General features: G+C 37.0%; 1 protein-coding gene across 1 annotated transcript in view; it reads right to left on the bottom strand.

The window, feature by feature from the left end:
• The window catches only part of fancc (FA complementation group C), a 29,631-nt gene extending 16,898 nt beyond the window's left edge, over positions 1-12,733 (bottom strand). Inside the window, exons 1-5 of the mRNA XM_052563519.1 lie at positions 12,462-12,733; positions 9,879-10,044; positions 5,681-5,768; positions 4,810-4,904; positions 433-540 (exon numbers count right to left, since the gene is read on the bottom strand). Of these exons, the coding sequence (XP_052419479.1) occupies positions 433-540; positions 4,810-4,904; positions 5,681-5,768; positions 9,879-10,044; positions 12,462-12,595 (591 nt within the window). The 5' untranslated portion in view covers positions 12,596-12,733. The remainder of the gene's footprint in view (positions 1-432; positions 541-4,809; positions 4,905-5,680; positions 5,769-9,878; positions 10,045-12,461) is intronic.
• Positions 12,734-19,040: the final 6,307 nt, after the last annotated feature.

Raw genomic sequence — 19,040 nt, 5'->3', positions numbered from 1 at the left:
ATATATATATATATATATTTGTCCATCACAATTTTTACATACTGTTCTCAAACTTCAGAAGCAAAAATAGTTAATTTTCTTGGTTCAAAACATAAATTAAATTAATTATTTTTATGATTTGCTTGCATCATCGCTCAATTTTTAATAAAAGGATGCAATGTGAAATTCAGTGGTATTTTTTAATGAATAGAATATGCATTATTTAAACTATACTTTTCACTGTACAGTATTTTACTTCTTGCAATATACATGGCAATAGAGGCTGTTTAGTTCAAACAACAGTGTCTGTGAGGGGAAAGAAAATAGATGCTATCGAAAATCATAAACAGACTGAAAAAAAAGGACTAAGTTCAGATATATTTTCCAGCCTTTCTATCACACTAACCATTTCTTGATTACTAACATGTCAAGATTCTGAAGAATAATTCCAACCTTCTGAAGAGCCTCTGAGTGGTATCGCTTCGGGGTTAATCCAGCATGTTTTACTGTAGCATGAGCTACACTGCCCTCCTCCTCCGAGATCAGATGACAAAACATATTCTGTCCAGAACAGATACATAACATAAAACTATGTTGATGACAGCTTGTAAACACAACACCCTCCATTTATTGCCAAATATATTCATCACACACCAATAAACATCAATAACTGAATTATTTTGCTTTGTATGTGATTGGACCACTATTTTCTCAACATAAATACATCTCTAGGTTGCACTCAAATAATAAGAAAGAAAGGAAAAAAGACAATGGAAACGGGTGGCAAGGCCTGTCTGTTTATGAAAGCACAGGGTTTAAGCCTTGACAGAAAGCATGTCTGCTTGCGGAGGGGCCATGTGGTTTCTTTAGGTCTACAGTATGCTAAGATGTCCTCCACAGACCCAAAGAGGCTCAATTACTACCATCTGAACAGCAAAAACACACTGCAGATCACACTTAACTCTAAGCTGGGCTGCGGCTACAGCGCAGGCCAATGAAACACAGCCTTCTTACATTCTCTTGTTTTTTTTCTATACCTTGAGGTGGAGAAACATGGCATCTGCCATGATGATTTTTTTTTTTTTTTTTGTTCTTCAAAGTGGTAATTTAGACAGCACTAAACCACATGGATGCCCAAACTAAATCAAAACAACTTACAATATGCCTAAAACAAAACAAAAAAGAGGAAGAAAAAACATTGACTCATATGACTCTAGCTTAAAGATCTTTAAACAAGCAACCAAACTACATATTGTTAAACTATTAATACTAAAATTGACCAAATGTGCATGCCTCACAGATATGCCACATGATTTAAGTGCATTCAGGTCCATTCTGACCTGAAAGAGATACATAAAAATTTCTTAATTAGTTTTAGCATTGGAAACCAAACTTTTGATCCATTCTGACCTTGATGTCTTTTTTATCTAGGAGTTATATTTGTCTCAAAATACTTTAGTAAAATACATATAGCCTCTTTCCATATTACACTCACACACACAAAAAATGTGGGATGAATTTTCCTGATAAACATGAATGTGCATTGCCTTTTGATGAATCATTTTTTTCAACTGAAAGCCATTTTATAAAAGTAAAATTAACACATTTTATTTGAAAACATCCCACATTGATGATGTTTTGTTAGACAATGAATATGTTACTTTCATAAGTTGGACTGTTTTTGAGCAGCCGTGAGTTAAAACCAGTTACTTCCAGCTTAAACCAGCTAAGAACAGTCAACCAGTTTAGGCTAGCTTTAGAATTTTTTTTTTTTTTTTTTTGGGAGGTTCAAATTAATTTAAATCAATTGAGTACAATTTTAATTCTGGTAATTGTCAGATAATATGTTCTCAGGAATTTCATTTAATGAGACTCCTCTTCATAATTTTTCAAATAATGCAATATTGTTTTTCATTAATAAAACAGTGTGGCAATCAAAAATCTATGATATTTTACATGCATTATGAGATTTAAGGAATTGTTCATGTCATTCAGATGAGGGCTACGTTTTATGCTTTTTAATCCTATTAGAGGCTTGAAGAAAATATATATAATATCAAACAAAAAACGTGACAAGAGATATTAAAGTCATTCTGATCAGCCTAAAACAGTTCTCAAATGCGTCTGCAGAGGTAAATGTAGAATACTTAAAAAGACCACACAAGTCTCCCAGAGGACTGCTTCCAGACCCCCAGGAGCCCTGAAGGAGTGGAGGGGCCTTCAGACATGGTCTGGTCTCTCTGATGTGGAGAGAGAGAGTCAAGCTGGCGCTCCAGAGCGAAGAATCACAGAAGAATGGGCAACCGGCCCTTTATTAACAGACACAAATGTCTCTCCGTGGCTCTGCAGAAGCATCGTCATTCTTCTCCGTCTCATCTTCTGGGTTAAACCACCCACAAGAACACCACAACCAAGTTGGCCTTGTGAATGACAGAACCGTTTGTTTATTCATGTCGAGCAGCTAAAGGAACACAGGCCATCGCTGCCGTTGAGGCTCTGGGGGATCAGCTGGAATCATCCCAGATGAACCTCACATTATAACCCATGCCGATCCACATGATGAAGGCTGTCTCAGATGGGTGAGTCTTTACATGTTGACAGTGACAGTAAACAGCGCTCCAAACAAACAAGGATAGGATAAACGGAAAAATGCACAGTCCATTAGAACCGCAACAAACACCAGAATGGAAAAAGAGATCAGCTTTCTGGGAGAAGCAAGACGTCAGGCTGGGAGGAGAAGAAAGACCCCCGGGGAAATGAACACAAACCAAATCAATTTGCCAAAGCACAACAAGAAAAAGACCAAAGACATTGGACAGTAATTAGGTCACAGCAAGACAGAACAAATCAGAAAGTGATATGCCATTAAACATAGAACACGCTTCCAGTGTGATCAAAACTGAGGAATGATGCCATGGCTTAGTAATTGTTTTTATGTGATAATTCATGGTACTTCAAAAGTCCAAAAAAGCATGGCATTACCATTGTATCATGGTGTAATTATGACATACAAATCAGCAGAAGGAGACCGGCCAGTCTACAAAAAGTAAAAGTCAAAAACAGCAAGCTTTATGACCTTTTATAGGTCAGACTTTGTTGGATTGTCTTCCTCTTCCCATGTTTCATTGATCAAGTGAATACGCATGTGCCTATAATCTGGAACGTTATTGCACAAATCAAATCCTAATCTCTGTTTTTTGTTCTATATCATTCCCTAACAAACCATACATACAAACACTGCTGCTGCTGGGAACTGTTAGCTAAGCAAATAAACAATGCAAGATTAAACACCGTGACTGAACCCCTGACAGAGAACCCACACCTCCCTCTGACTCCACTTCCCTTCGTATAGGTCAAAAAACATCTGGCAAATTAAAAGTTTACTTTAAAAGCCCTGCTTTAATTAGCGCTATGTTTTATTAGATGAAAAAAATAATCAAACGAATGCACACACGTTTGAATCTGGCAGAAATGCGAGGGGTTCTGTATTGCTTATGGTAAACCATCTGTGTGAACTCTGTAAAAAGTTGAAAGTGTACAATTATTTTGGTTCTTTTTCATCACCTTTCATCTCCCAACCCTGATTGCATCTCCTTAACCCTGGTATTATGCTCCATCAATTTGACTCATTTTGATTTTCGAGCTGTCAGAAATACCAGTAAATCTGTGATTTTATTCTTGATATATTGTGACCTTTTCTCATTTAGGGCCATGAACATGCATGCAAATTGAGGATACACTGATGTGTTTTGAAGAGCAAACAAATAATTTTCTGATGATTTTGATGTTCAAGGGTCAATTTGTCAATATGTTATGAAAAATTTTCTTTTTCTCATTGTTTTCAGTGCTGAAAAAGACTCTCTCAGACTTTTTTTTTTTTTGCTATCATTTATATTTTTAAATGTATATGAAATACTATTTAACTTTCCTTTTTCTTCCAGAAATTGTATAATTTCTTCTCATTTAGGGCCATGAACATGTCTAAATAAGTTTCAATTTAGTTTAGTAGTTATACCAAAACCAGGTGCCATTCAAACTCCAATGTTTTTTGATGGAATTCTTCTCTCATAATTACTTCTATCACAAAATAACCATCAAATATGGAGTCAATTACGGTTCCTACATCATTTGTAACCAAAACAGTGATAAAATATCTATTTAGAAGTCTTAGACCTTTCCAACGATATATAGTTTGTCATGATTAGATTAGGATTTAACTGCAATATAGTAGTATAGATTACAGTAATATAGAAGTAAACTTTACCAGCGGGAAGTTAACAGTTAAGGGGTTAAAAAATGTGGCGAAAAAAAAAAATCATACTTTCTAATACTAATGTTTTGCACTGTGTGACAAATACTTAAAATTATAAAAATTCTGTTCAAACCTGATTCCTTCTTATTTTTAATGATGTGATATTTAGGGAATTGCACTGAAGACAATTAGGGTCAATTTGACCCGCTCCATCAAAATCGTACCCAGAAATCGAACATAACATAAGGACTAAATATAAAAGTGTTCATTGGTAATTTCTAAAACTCTCTTGACAGTTTGAAAACTGTTTTAAGTAGGGGTCTGGAAGAATATGATCCTTATTATGCACATTACAAACACCAAAGGGGTCAAAAACGCTTTAAAACGCTTCATTGTCATTTTAATAACAATTCTGATAAAATAATTAATTTTTCTTCTTTTTGCAATTTGAATTAAACAACCAATATATTCCATTTTTATTGTGTCTGTCAGGATATCAATTTGTAATACTGCTTTGGCAATTTATTTATCTATTTAATCAACATGAGGGTCAGTAAAGAGATGAAATGTTGTTTTACCTTGATCCACATGTTGGCTTTTTGTTCGACAGCATTCATTGGCTCAGCACTGTACAGACAACTCAAACACTGCAGCAGGAGTCTCTGGCTCCTCTCTGAGCAAACATAAACAAGATCATAGGACAAAATGGCATTTATAAAATGTTGATATTCATATTATCTGTGACAGAGAACCTAAAACATGCATGCATTTATAATATCGGGCACAAACTAGGCTAAACTGACATTACTCTGAGATTCAAAGTTAATTTAAAAGCTAGAGACAAAAGCTTTAGATCTTCAAACAACTGTAAACAAAGAAACAAAACAAAAATAAAATATTACACTATTTCTTCGATTCTGCACTATTTGAATGTCAATAATCAAATTAACACATTTGTGAGTATGTGATCTTGAACAAAAAGGCAGATTTCCTTGCTTCCAGTGAGTTTACTCTTTACTCAAATTGTTATACATCTAACTTAATTTCTGACAAAAATATGCATACATTTAATTAAATAATTTATAATATCATGTTTTTAAAAAAAAATTAACAGAAGCATTCACAAGAGTATTAGACTCTTGGACCTCACTTTATAGTATATAATGGGGTAAAAAGTACAGAATAACTATTGCAATAAATCACATCTTTTTAAGAAGCATTTTTAATGCTGCATGTGAAGAACAGGTCTGATATAACTTTATAGCAAAGGGAACTGTTGATCAGACAGAGAAAGAGAGTTAGTGAAAGCGAGCCAAATAACAGAACAGATGCCCAGCAGGCCGCTACAGGGTTCATTGGAAAATTAGTGTAAATACCCAACCCATGCAGACACATTTCTTGGTCTCAAATGGGAAACACACCCCGAGTGTAAAAGAGTCGTAAATTTACCATCCGCAATAACACATGGGTTCCAACAAAGTCTTCCCAGGAACTGGCCCACAAAAGGAAATGTCTTCATGGCCTCACTAGTGGAGCTCTGTTATACAGTAAACACACATACCTGAGACATCAATAGCAAAAACCAGCATCTGCATTATGAAAAATAAACTGCAATTGGACTAAACATTCATAGAATCACAGTGCAGACCAAGTTATACAAGTGAATAATCCAATTTGTCATTGTAAAGCGGTGCAGGTTAGATTCAAACCTATTGCAATCAAATTAGCATTAAAGGTCAATGTACTGGACATACCTTTAGTTGAAAACTTATATCAAATTTTTTTCCAAATATATAGACTAGTACTCATCTCATAGATTGTAAATTTATTTATTTATTCACTTTTTAACACCATGGCAGCATTAAGTTTTTTTTTTTTTTTTTCATAGATTGTTAATGACGCATCTATTTTTAGCATTTTGTAAATTTAACCAACTTTTTGCTTCCGAATCAGATTTCATCTGGTGTTGCTGTGATGCTGCAACACCATGAATGTAGCTCACACCACACCCAACAAAAAGTCAGGTGGCCAGATGTAAACCACACCTGAGAGTGAAAGCTAAGCAAGAAAGAGAATAGAATTTTTCCAGTGATTAAACTGGAAATACTGTATGGCATTCCACAAGGATACGTCCTAGGACTCTTTTCATTTCCTCTGCAATATTCCTTCCATGATGACCACATCAGAACTGGATTGATAATGATCTACCTACATTAGCGTACTTTACCCTTGCACACATATTTCATGTACAGTAAAATCCTAAAATAGATGCTTCCTGTTCCAGAATAAGGGCCGTTTTAAAGGACTATGTGTTTGGATTGTTTTTGAAACATCAAGGAAGATCTGATGGTTGCTGAGAGAAACTCAGCAGGAACAAATGTTCTCATGTCAGAACTATATTGCTTAGCATTTTTCCTCATCAAAATGAACTGTCAACAGCAGACCCTGTCTCAGCTCATAAGCTGTTAGATTTTTTTTCTTAAGTAATACTGACAGTTTAAGTAAAGAAATAAATGTATGTCACTTACAGAGTTAGCTGACATCACATGTAAGAACAATTAGCTGATATGAAAAAAATCAATCATCATTTCTCTAAGAACTATTTGAGCCAAAACAAAATCCTTTTGATTGCATTTTATAAAACTATTCCCACGAAGACAGACGGAGAGAGTCACTGATCACTTCTTTAAAGTCAGTTACGTAATTAATGAAAACCAGCGCGCTAATGCAAAGGCATGTTGAGGATCACAGCTTTTCGCATCAGTTCAAGATGTGCCCTGACAATTTACTGTAAACTGGAAGCTATACAAAGGATCTAAGCCTTTTTACATTCCATAGGCACATACATTATTGGATGCTAAACGATTTCAGTGCACGCATGAAGTGAATGACACCATTCTTGTGGAACTTTAACACGCCAAGTTTCACAAAAAGAAAAAGACCCTGTGGCAGCCCAAAAAATAATTAACACAGCACACACTAAACTAATTATATATAACTTTAGACCTCCCATTTACAATCATAACATTTAATACAGGTTTTTGTTTTTTACTTTTTGATGCCAGGAACCCTCAAATGGAATGAATCCCTTTTCTAACGTCCCTGTTTCTAAAATGTAAAGACAGCTCTACATTTTCATGTAAAAAATAAATAAACATTGTGAGAGAAAGCATATTAGGTTTTGATCGCAAAATAATTTGTTTTTATATTGTTATTGTACTGATTGAAAAATGATAATCACAGTTGAAATTATTTTTATTCCCACATTAAATGTTAGATTTATAAACCTAAAAACAATTGTTTTATGTTTTTCAAACCCTAATATTTCTCCAAAGCAGTTTTACAGCTTTAACAACCATAAAAATACGTCATCTGCATATTTTTTTTCCATACTCTCTAGAAAACTTTTGAAGCCATCTATTGGCCCCAGACACTAGTTTAAACATTTAAATTAAAGTAAAATTTCATCATTTAAATTTTCGTTTAGAATTGTAGTATTTTATAATTCAAGTTAGAATTGTAACTTACACAAAATATATAAAACAAAATCAAAAATTCCAATTAGGGCTGCACGATATTTAATGCGCATCTTGTTAGTAAAGCCGGTTCTGTAATCAGCGGTAAATCTGTAATCACCTGCACGCTTTCACATGGAGCAACATTAACTACACAGAGCTGTTGTTCTCTGACATATATATCGGTCAAAATAATTTAACATTAAATTGCAGCCTTTAAAAAATTTTTCTAGGTCATATCACAATATCAACTTTAATGCAACTAATTATGCTGCCCTAGTGTGGACTCTTTAAAAACGGTTTGAAGAGTTCATTTACATGACTCTCATGAATGTAATGAAAAAGTCCAGCTCCAGCACAGGGGTACGAACAGCTTTGTCGTTGCGTGCACCATCCCAGAGATGTCTTCTCATGGGAGTTAAAGGGAAAAAAAGTCTAATGTTCACATTCTCAAGTTTGCAAATACCGAATGTGTTCACACACACATGCATCTCTCAGCCTCCCCTTGAGCACGGGCGCATCGCCAGCGGGCACCCAACTGCGCCAGTGTAGGAGGAAAACAGTTTACGGGACCGTGAACCCTCCCCTTTCCAGCAGTCCCAATCAGGGAGTGGGAAAACCGGTTCTGGTGGAATGCAAATGAGGAAATTGATATAAACTAGACATATTTTCATCCCCAGGCGTGAGCCATGTCCTTAACTCATCCAAGTGCTGCTGTTCAGATCCGCTTCATTTGGGCCTTTTTACGAGGCTCTGCCGGGAATAAGGGTTTAGGGCCAATTAAGAAATCCTGATCCCATCACGTTGCTGAATGCTGTCAGAGGGGCTGACACATGCCGAATTTGATGGAAATGGAAGACATGATTGCATTTTGGCAGGGGGGGGGCATTGTAACTTGAAATAAGAAAGCCTGCAAGATATTGTTTTCTTTTCCGACAGACCAGGCACCAAGCAGCATGGTATGCAGGGCCAACAGGAGATCTGCTGATTCGAAAGGCTGCTGCTAAATGAATAAAGACCTTCTTTCAAGGTGAGGAGAGTCAGTGGGAGGCAGAATTTTTCTCAACACTGGTCCTTTACAGATTTGTCCTAACCCAGGCTTACCTCGTCCAAATTTGCAACACTTGATGCAGGGATACATTAGGTTAAGGCCGGCAGTCCCTGGGTGGCTATTAGCCCACTAAATCATCACCACGGCTGTGCCAATGTCCTGCCTTCATCCGCACAGAGCGGCTTCTGTTAGGGGTGCTAAAAGAGTTAGTTAAAGCACTATGACCTTCATTTTAAAGGTGATTTTAGGAACTCTGCAGTAGAGATGTGCAAAACTACACATTTACAAAACTGACTAATGTTGAGTTCTATCTTACAGCTGTCAGCATGCTAAATCTCTCTCCAAAAAGTTGCATCTCTTAATTTATGTAAGCACCACAGTTAAAAAGTATAACAGGGCTCAACAGTATGGATGGCCCACTGGTCCAAGGCCAGTGTGAATGCCAGCGATCATGTAAATGTACTTTTATGCCTTTATTTTTTATGCAAATTTAAGTATTTGGTTGACAAATGGTTGTGACTTTTTGCCTGCTAGTTATAATAGAATAAAATAAAAAAGATAAACCAATCAATAATGTTTTTTTAATGCATGCCATCATTTGATGCCCTTCACTGCACAGTTTCCAGCTAAGGGAGGGGGGGGGGAGGTATTATATTATATAAATCACAATTATATATTATACTATTAAAACGCATATTTAAATGCAATTATAAATACAAATATAGAATTTATAATTTAAATGAAAACAATTTATATTTTTAGTTCAGAGAAAACATTCGCAAGACAAGCAAAGCAAAAAAAAAAAAAACACTGTTAAAAAAATTTGAAATGTGAAGATAATGTTAGGGTTTTTTAGTTGTTTTCTGGCAGACTAATCTTGCTTTCCTGTTCTTGAAAGTTACAATAATGTGAACATTTCCTTGTGAAAAATTAAGAATATGCAGAACAACATTGCTTAATGGATGTTAACATTTAACAAAATAGCTGTAGGGATAAACTGTGACCTATGTAAAATGTTTCACAAAACTCCAGACAAAAAATAAAGCTTGAAGAATAAAGCAAGATGTTAACATTATTATACCATTTGTTGCAACCCCTGCAGAACTTGCTGGAGAAAGCTCCTCAGAGAGCCAAGGTGTCTGCTTGTGTCCAGAAGAGCAGAACATGACGTAGCCTCCACCCAGTTCACGGCTTTGGCCATCCAGAACTGCACATCTGTCTCAGATACAGCCTCCATCTTCTCAAGTCTGCGAGGACGCACAGAATAAAAGAAACCATGGGTAAAAAGGCTTTCTGGGAGTGAACTATTCTGTTCAAGGCCAGCAGACCTACATGTGCACCCTGCATAATTTCTTTAAAAGTGTGTTTCTCATTCCTGAAAGAGTGGGAGAGTTAAGACCATAATAATGATGTCCTTTGTACAGAGTCTAAAATGACAGGGGTTGTAATCAGGAAATGGGGAGTTGAAAATGTGTTACCCAATTGAGGGCTCTTAATTTGTCATCAGCCTGTATTTCATGAGCCGGCCAGTTTGAAAAAGGGGAAAAAAAGATACAAGCGGCACTGAGTAGTGCAATAAAGTCTTCATGGACTCATTTTAAACTTCCAGAACGCTCTTAACTCAGCACTGAAGTATTTTTGACAAATAAACAAAACCGACCAAGGCTGAAACTATCAATGGAGACATATCCTGATCTGCGTCCTGCTGGGAGGTGAGGTTCTCACACCGCGACCACGGCGTAACGGGGTAGAAAAAGGTGCTCGAACAGCTTGTGTGTGCGGGAGCAGGAGTTTGTGGGTAATTGTTGTTCTTAGTCTTAATGACAGGTCTGTGAAAGACACAACAAGGGAGTGTTTTTATGATCTGCTCGTAACAGTGGAGTCGTTTAATGTCTTGCCATCACCCCTGCTGGAAAAATCCCTTGGGTGAGACAATGTAAATATATAATTAGCCTTTCTTTCCTTTTTTTCATCAAACCAAACTATGAACAAACGCTCCTTGTTTACTTGTCATCCCCGCACAGCTTTCACCAGTCCTCCGGGGGACCCAGCCGCCTGGCCAATAAACTGCCACAGCCAAGATGGGTGCAATTTCCAACACAGAATTCTAGTAGAGCGAAATTATTTGGCCTGTGTTATGCGCTGGAGAGTGTCAACATTGACGTGTACCAACACATACTAATGTCCTGACTGTATGCCACATAGAAAAAAAACCCTGCAGTATAGAAGTGAGTACAAATGTATAATTAGGCTCTTGACAAGCAACATTCAAGAGCAGAGTCAAACAGGTTGGCCTTCCGATTGCTTGATTTGATTCGGTTGGCTGGTTTAAAGGAAAAATGTCTGTTCAGACAGCTGGTGTCTGAGTGAATCTTCTTTTACCGTGGTGCTAATGCGTTCTCAGCTGGAGGGCAAACACATTATTACACTCCACTCAACAATCTGTCATCATCCTGGAGCTCAAATCATCTCAGGAATCTGAGAAGGCCAAATAATCAACTCTGAACAGATCATTTCAGCTTTAATGATAATGATGAACAGATTTATTTGTAATTCTGTCATGTCCACTCTTTCAGAGACCTGATACTGTCCATTCTGGTGCCCCCTTAAAATATTTATTTGTATTTTCCTGCATTCTTTAGTAATGGCACTACACTATTGAAAAGTAATGTTTGTTGTTTTTTAATGCCATATATTGTTCCATGGTTCCGTAACTTTTGGCATCTATAGAACCTTGCCACTGCATAAAAATAGTTTATCCACCTTATTTTAGAATAGAGAATTAAGGTATTTTCTGTGAATGTGGATTCAAGTTAAAATGGCCACTTCCATTTTATATTTTACACTTCCAACATTATATTTAAGTTTTTAAAATGTTTTTCTCATTGTTTTAACACCCGTTCACTAAAAGGTTCTTTGGAGAACCCTAAATGGTTATTCTATCACTGTGAAAACCCCTGTTTTGGAAATTTTATAAATAAAAAATAAATAAATAGTGTCTGATCTTATTCTTATAAGTTAAGTTCAATAAGTAAACTTTGATGAAAACTATTGGCAGATTTTTTCTTCCATATTATGACATAAAAAAGATAAAGATAAAGATAAAAAAAAACCTTATTTTCTAAAACTGGGGTTTGTATGTATATTTCTCTGTTATATTTGTCATGTCAGGAGCTTTCCCAAATATTCCAGACTCCAAACTGATACTACTTGTAATTTTGAAGATCTAGGACATTTAGGAAGCAAGCTGAACTGAGCTTAAGATATTTTACAAGGTTACGTTAACTTGGTTTAATACACACACGCGCGCACACACACACACACACACACACACACACACACACACTGTATAATTGAATCATTTATGTTTGTTCTCTCTCTGGCTGCAACATAGCAAAACCATTTCACTTCAGTCTGAGCACATACAAATCTTTAAAGAAAAATTACAGTAAGGAGTAATGTTATGTATATTAATTAGGTCTGGCAGACGCCGTTTTTCAACATTCCTGGCATATCACGTAATCTAATTAATATTCATGAGTAATGTCACAGCATGATTCGTAGATTCTCATCCTACTTCTGTCAGTCAAAGACAAAACCACACACAGTCGGGCCAAATGCTTAATTGTCATGTGAATTAACAAACAAAACTTTTAGACATTACCTGTAAAATCCGCAGACTGGAGCGTATCGACACAGTGAGACGAGGACGGTCTGTGAAGACTTCTGGTGTTCAGTTTGAAAACAGCTGACTCTTACGACGTCCTTATTTTGCTCAGGCTTACTATTGACATACATGTATTGTAATACTTTCCTAATAATTTAAGATAACAGTATAAAACAACATTCAATTCAATGTGAGATTTTCGCGGCATAGGAAGCTGTAACGTTACAAGTTTTTCTGAACTTCCCTCTCAGACATCTAAAACCGGATGTTGTCATCTGCTATTGGCTGCGCGCCTCTAAAAGGGGCGGGGCAAAATCAGGGACTGAAGCGGATACCACAAGCAGCATACATTATTCAGAAAATACTGTACCAGTCACACACACACACACACACACACACACACACAGAAGAGACAGAGAGCACACTTTCACTCTCTCATCATTTTCCTTGAACTACCAAAATGTACCAAATCTTTCAGCCACATCATACTTTGATTATATGTGATGGAAATTACACTTTATACGTTTTGGAATAAAATCACAGAAAGCGACCTGCTCCAACATCATAAACATAAAACAACTACTAAAATGTTTATTTTAGTATCACTATTTATACTATAATTATATATATATATGTATATATATATATATATATATATATATATATATATATATATATATATATATATTAACATCGTTCTTCTAAACATAACGTTTGTATATAAAAAAAATTATAAAAAAAATAATGATAATAAATCTATGATGATTTTCAATTGTTTAAGGTTAAAGATCTGAGACAATGGTAACCCAATACAATAATTATTGTTAAACATGCCCAAAACCTTTCATGATGCCCATTTGGCCATTTAGCATAAAAAAATTCAAACCTGTTTAAAAATCGATCCCCAGCACAACCCACCCATGTGCTTTCTGCTGCTTTAAATTGTATTCAATTACATAAATAAGTGCATTTTAAAATATTTGTTTGTCTGCTTGACCCTTCTTTGCATTCTCCTGGAAGAAAATTGCAGCTGTTTAGCAGTCGACCGTTAGGTGGCACTGTTTAAAGTGGTTTCAAGCTCTTAGTACACTAAACTACTGTTACAGGACTTCGAGGTTGTCCAAATTTAGTTAGATCTCCTGTAAAATGGTTTAGATTGAAGATTAATACTATCGGCCTGCAGATAATTATGTATTATTCACAAAATTCTCAAATTTCGCTGTTGTTTGGAAAGTTTTACAAACAAGAACACATTCCAGTTTTGCTGTGTAATTCATGAAAAACATGTTGCGAGGGCTTCGCAATTCTCTGATCTGTCAAATTAACTGATGTTCAGAGGCATCTGCTGCAGGCTGGACTCACACTCCTGCACCAAGTGCATGTGTGCGGTTTGACTTAAAAAGGATAAAAGTTAAGTATGAGGAAATGATAATCAGATAAGCAAAAAATTGCACACACAAAAAAAATCATTATCAAACAATATATATATATATATATATATATATATATATGTACACAAAAGGCATATTTCTCTCAAATACTGTACACAAATTTGTCTTAATCTGTGTTAGTGAGCATTTATCCTTTGCCGAGAAAATCCATCCACCTCACAGTTGTGGCATATCAAGATGCTGATTAGACAGCATGATTATTGCACAGGTGTGCCTTAGGCTGGCCACAATAAAAGGCCACTCTAAAATGTGCAGTTTTACTGTATTGTGGTTCCGGTGGGGTCCGAAAACCAGTAACCACCTGTAAGCTGTAACCACCATTTGTCTCACGCAGTGCAACACGTCTCCTTTGTATAGAGTTGATCAGGTTGTTGATTGTGGCCTGTGTGAATGTTGGTCCACTCCTCTTCAATGGCTGTGCGAAGGTGCTGGATATTGGCAGGAACTGGAACATGCTGTCGTATACGCCGATCCAGAGCATCCCAAACATGCTCAATGGGTGACATGTCCGGTGAGTATGCTGGCCATGCAAGGACTGGGATGTTCTCAGCTTCCAGGAATTGTGTACAGATCCTTGCAACATGGGGCAGTGCATTATCATGCTGCAACATGAGGTGATGGTTGTGGATGAATAGCACAACAATGGGCCTCAGGAACTCGTAATGGTATCTCTGTGCATTCAAAATGCCATCAATAAAATGTACCTGTGTTCATTGTTCAAAACATATGCCTGCCTAACCATAACCCCACTGCCATCATGGGCCACTCTATCCACAATGTTGACATCAGCAATTCGCTCACCATCTGCCATCTGTCCTGTACAGTGAAAACTGGGATTCATCTGTGAAGAGAAACACATCTCCAAATAGCCAGACGCTGCAGTCTGGTCAATTCCCCGGTCGAGACCCCGATGAGCATGCAGGTGGGCTTCCCTGAGACGGTTTCTGACAGTTTGTGCAGAAATTCTTTGGTTATGCAAACCTATTGTTGCAGCAGCTGTCTGGGTGGCTGGTTTCAGACAATCTTGGAGGAGAAGATGCTGGATGTGGAGGTCCTGGGCTGGTGTGGTTACATGTGGTCTGCGGTTGTGAGGCCAGTTGGATTTACTGACAAATTCTCTGAAACGCCTTTGGAGATGGCTTATGGTAGAGAAATGAACAATTTGATTCACGGGCAACAGCTCTGGTGGACATTCCTGGAGTTAGCATGCCAATTGCATGCTTCCTCAAAACGTGCGACATCTGTGGCATTGTGCTGTGTGATAAAACTGCACATTTTAGAGTGGCCAGCCTGAGGCACACCTGTGCAATAATCATGCTGTCTAATCAGCATCTTAATAGGCCACACCTATGAGGTGGATGAATTATCTAGACAAAGAAGTGCTCACTAACACAGATTTAGACAGATTTGTGAACAATATATTGAGAGAAATAGGCCTTTTGTGTACATAGAAAAAGTCTTAGATCTTTGAGTTCAGCTCATGAAAAATAGGGGCAAAAACAAAAGTGTGTTTTGTAGGCATGCAAATGCCAATCTAAAATTTTCTTCTGAAATAAGCATTTTTATCAGGGTCCTATAATTATGTTAAATTATTTCAATTTAGTTGCATATATACATATATATTGCCATTACAGTAAAATTACTGAACCTAAACATAGGAACCTGATTTCCACAAAAACATTAAGCAGAACAAGTGTTTTTAACAATGATAGTAAATGATAAAATAATAAATGTTTATTGAGCAACAAATTAGCAAATTAGAATGATTTCTGAAGGATTGTGTGACTTTGCATGACTGGAGTAAATGGCTACTGAAAATTCATATTTTCCATCAAAAAAATAAATTGCACTTCAAAATATCGTAAAATAGATAGCTGTTATTTTAATTGTAATTATAATATTTCATAACATTGCTGTTTGTTACAGTATTTTTATTTAATCGGTGTAGCCTTAGTGAGCATAAGACTTTTTTCCATAAACATTTAAAAAGTCTTACCTTTGAACAATAGTGTGCATATACTGTATGTATCATTTTTATTGTTATTACTTATCATTTTTGTTCTGATTTATTCTTATTCTTATTCTGACAGTTGAACTTGTTTGTTACACAAAAGTCTTCCACACTTCATTCCTCTATAACTTACCCATGCAAAAGCAGTCAGACATTCAGGACAGTTAGATGATGTTATGCACTCATTTCATCTAGGAGGCGACTGGGCAATCACAGTAAAAGTAAATACTCCAAGCCTCATACAATGGGAAGACTGTTTAAGGTCAGCAGAGAGCAGGATCTGCAGTCCACCGCATACCAGCAGAAAGAAGTCAGGGGTCTGTGCATGCGGCTGTCCCCCTGGAACCAAAAACAAATGCATGGAGGTTCCAAGCCATGGAGCTGGATTTGGGGAACAGCGTTTCCTCAAGGCCACCCCAGCAGTTACAGAGCAGATGAATTAAACAGTTGTGAGGTAATGGTACCACATGTGTACGTATGTTACATGTAGGCCATGTCATAATGTAATGTGGAGAAAGAGGGATATTGGGGAAAATAGTGTGATTTTGGGAGAGGTTGGTGAGGCAGAGGCTATAACTTTGGGAATGTGTTTAAAGTGGTCTAGTGGCTCCAGATTGGAGCTCACCACCCCTGTGGTTTTCAACACACAAACTCACATGTGTGTGTGTGTGTGTGTATGTGTGCGCGCGTGTGTGTTTTCTTAGAGTTGGGTGGTGCCTCTGGCTCACTCACCAAATGGAAAGGCTGCACAGAAAAACCTCTATGCACACTACCAAGTCAAACAAATATTTATTGCAATAATTCATTTTAATCATTCGTGTGTGAATGCATATAAAACATTCAACAATAACACAATTACTCTGTGCAATTATTATTTTTATTTTTTTTATTAATTATGATTTTTACCTACTGGCCATTGATTCTCAGACAGTCATGCAGTCTGCAAAGTACACTCTTAGAGAAAAAGGTTACAAAACTGTAACTGTGGCAGTAGTTTCTAATGCATACTTTTAAAGTACTAATCTCAACCTTCAAGGTATCATTATGTACCATTTAAGGGTAAATAAGATACCATTTAGGGCTTTTGTGAATTAGCTTACCACCCCAGTGACAACTTTGAATTTTTTTTTTTTTTAATGAAACGACGTGCATTTCTGACTGGACACACACACAGTCACAGTATGTTTATTCTCCCGAAAGTAAATTTGGCTCAGTTCGGGCCAGATTCCTTTGGTCATTACATAAAAATACATCTGGTCTGAGCGGAACTTCTTTGGTCATCCAAATAGAAATAAAGAACACACAGAAAAATGCGGTTTAATGCCTGGGCTAGAAACCATGTTTGTTTTTCCCTGAGCTCAAAATGGTCGTTCATGAGGTAGGGGGATAAGAGAGTTGTTGAATGTGGGAAAAAAACGAGCCAATGTGAGAAAATAGCAAGGGTGGAGGGGACAGAAATGATGGAGAGGGGTATTGGTAGAAGCCTGCCATGTCCAGAACTGAGATCACTAAGTGGGTGGTAGGTGCAGAGCTTCCCTTTGGCCAAATCATCCGAAACACTCATATCTTCCAAGCAGTTTGACTGGGGAAGGATGTCAACCGCTGAAGCCTGTCTGTGAGCCAGAGACCGAGCGCTGCACAGATGGTAGTGCTGACAAATTAGTTCAGTTCAGATCCAGACCAGTTTCATTTCTGTACCTGGCAGTGGGTCTCTTAACCGCTTCTTGCCCGACAGGACTGGAATGATCGTTCTTTCCACTTTTTTCGCTGAATGGTCCCAAAATCTGGGTTTGTAGTTTTACATGCGATGCGGTTACATGTTGAATATATGGCTATGCATATACAAAACGGCAGAGTTCCCGCCGATCTCTTTATTTATATTGAATGAAAATGTGCTGGCTGCCTGCATTACTGCCGCCCACATGAACCAGAATCCAAGCCAGCTGGCTTCAAACGGGATCCTAACTCTCAGAGAACAGAAGCACACAGACAAGGTGTGGCCAGACCAACCTGGCTCTCCTTAGGTTACCATGCTTTGGATAGGAAAGAACTTTCTCTTGCCACTATCCTCCCCATTGCCTTCATTTTGATAGCAGCTTTTGATTGCTCCTAAATAGAGCTATGCGATATGATATGAAATGAACAATGACAACACATGAGAATGTTTCTTTTTTAGGAAATGACAATATAATTGGAGAAAGCATTCTAACATTAAAGAAGTTAAGACTCATTTACAAAGGCCCTTTCAAGGAAAGTCTGTTCATTGCGGCCATATTTGCAACGGGGGAATGAAGGGGGGAATCCTGAAATCTCAAAAACTGCTCGCTGAACCCACAATTATAATACATACTGTATTTCAAATCAGCAACAAAATCTGAAATAAACAGTCCAATGAAAGTTGTTCCTTATGGTCAAATATCGCTTAAAAAGCATATTTTTCAGGTTGTGTATGTGCGTTGGCTGGTCTAGCCTACAGTTGCTAACATCCGTCGCACTGATGCAAGGATCAGAAACTTTCTCTTTCAATTAGAGGGTGGGGATATTCCACCATAGCTATCGCACGTTGTAGTTTCTCCCATTCGTAAGTATAAGAGTGAACCATCTTTGTATTTCTATAGTCTTTGCTCATTTATGCCACTGATGCAAACTATAACAATAACGATAAATGTGAAGTTTAATAATCGTTCTAATTCTGTAATTATATATCAGTCCACACCACAAACATAAGATAATTACACAGTGGAACAATATTGCTGAAATCACTTTCAATCCACCCAACTTGAAAACCTTAAAGCGTTTAAAGTGGCAGGCAACATAACAGAAGCACCTGCTAAAAATTAACAGAACCTTATTGTGTGTTAGTGAAGACACTAAATTAAATGAAACTAAATTAAATTTATGCATTTAGCAGACGCTTTTATCCAAAGCGACTTACAGTGCATTCAGGCTATACATTTTTACCTATCCTGCGTTCCCGGGCAATCGAACCCCCAACATTGCGCTTGATAGCGCAATGCTCTACCAGTTGAGCTACAGGAACACTACTAACATAGTTATCATTACTGTTAACTTTAATTCTATGAGAACAGTCCACACAGCATCTTTAACATATCA

Source organism: Carassius gibelio, chromosome B8, assembly GCF_023724105.1.
Source record: "Carassius gibelio isolate Cgi1373 ecotype wild population from Czech Republic chromosome B8, carGib1.2-hapl.c, whole genome shotgun sequence".
NCBI lineage: Eukaryota > Metazoa > Chordata > Actinopteri > Cypriniformes > Cyprinidae > Carassius > Carassius gibelio.
Note: the sequence above shows the minus strand (reverse complement) of the source record. Positions and strands in the feature narration are given on the sequence as shown.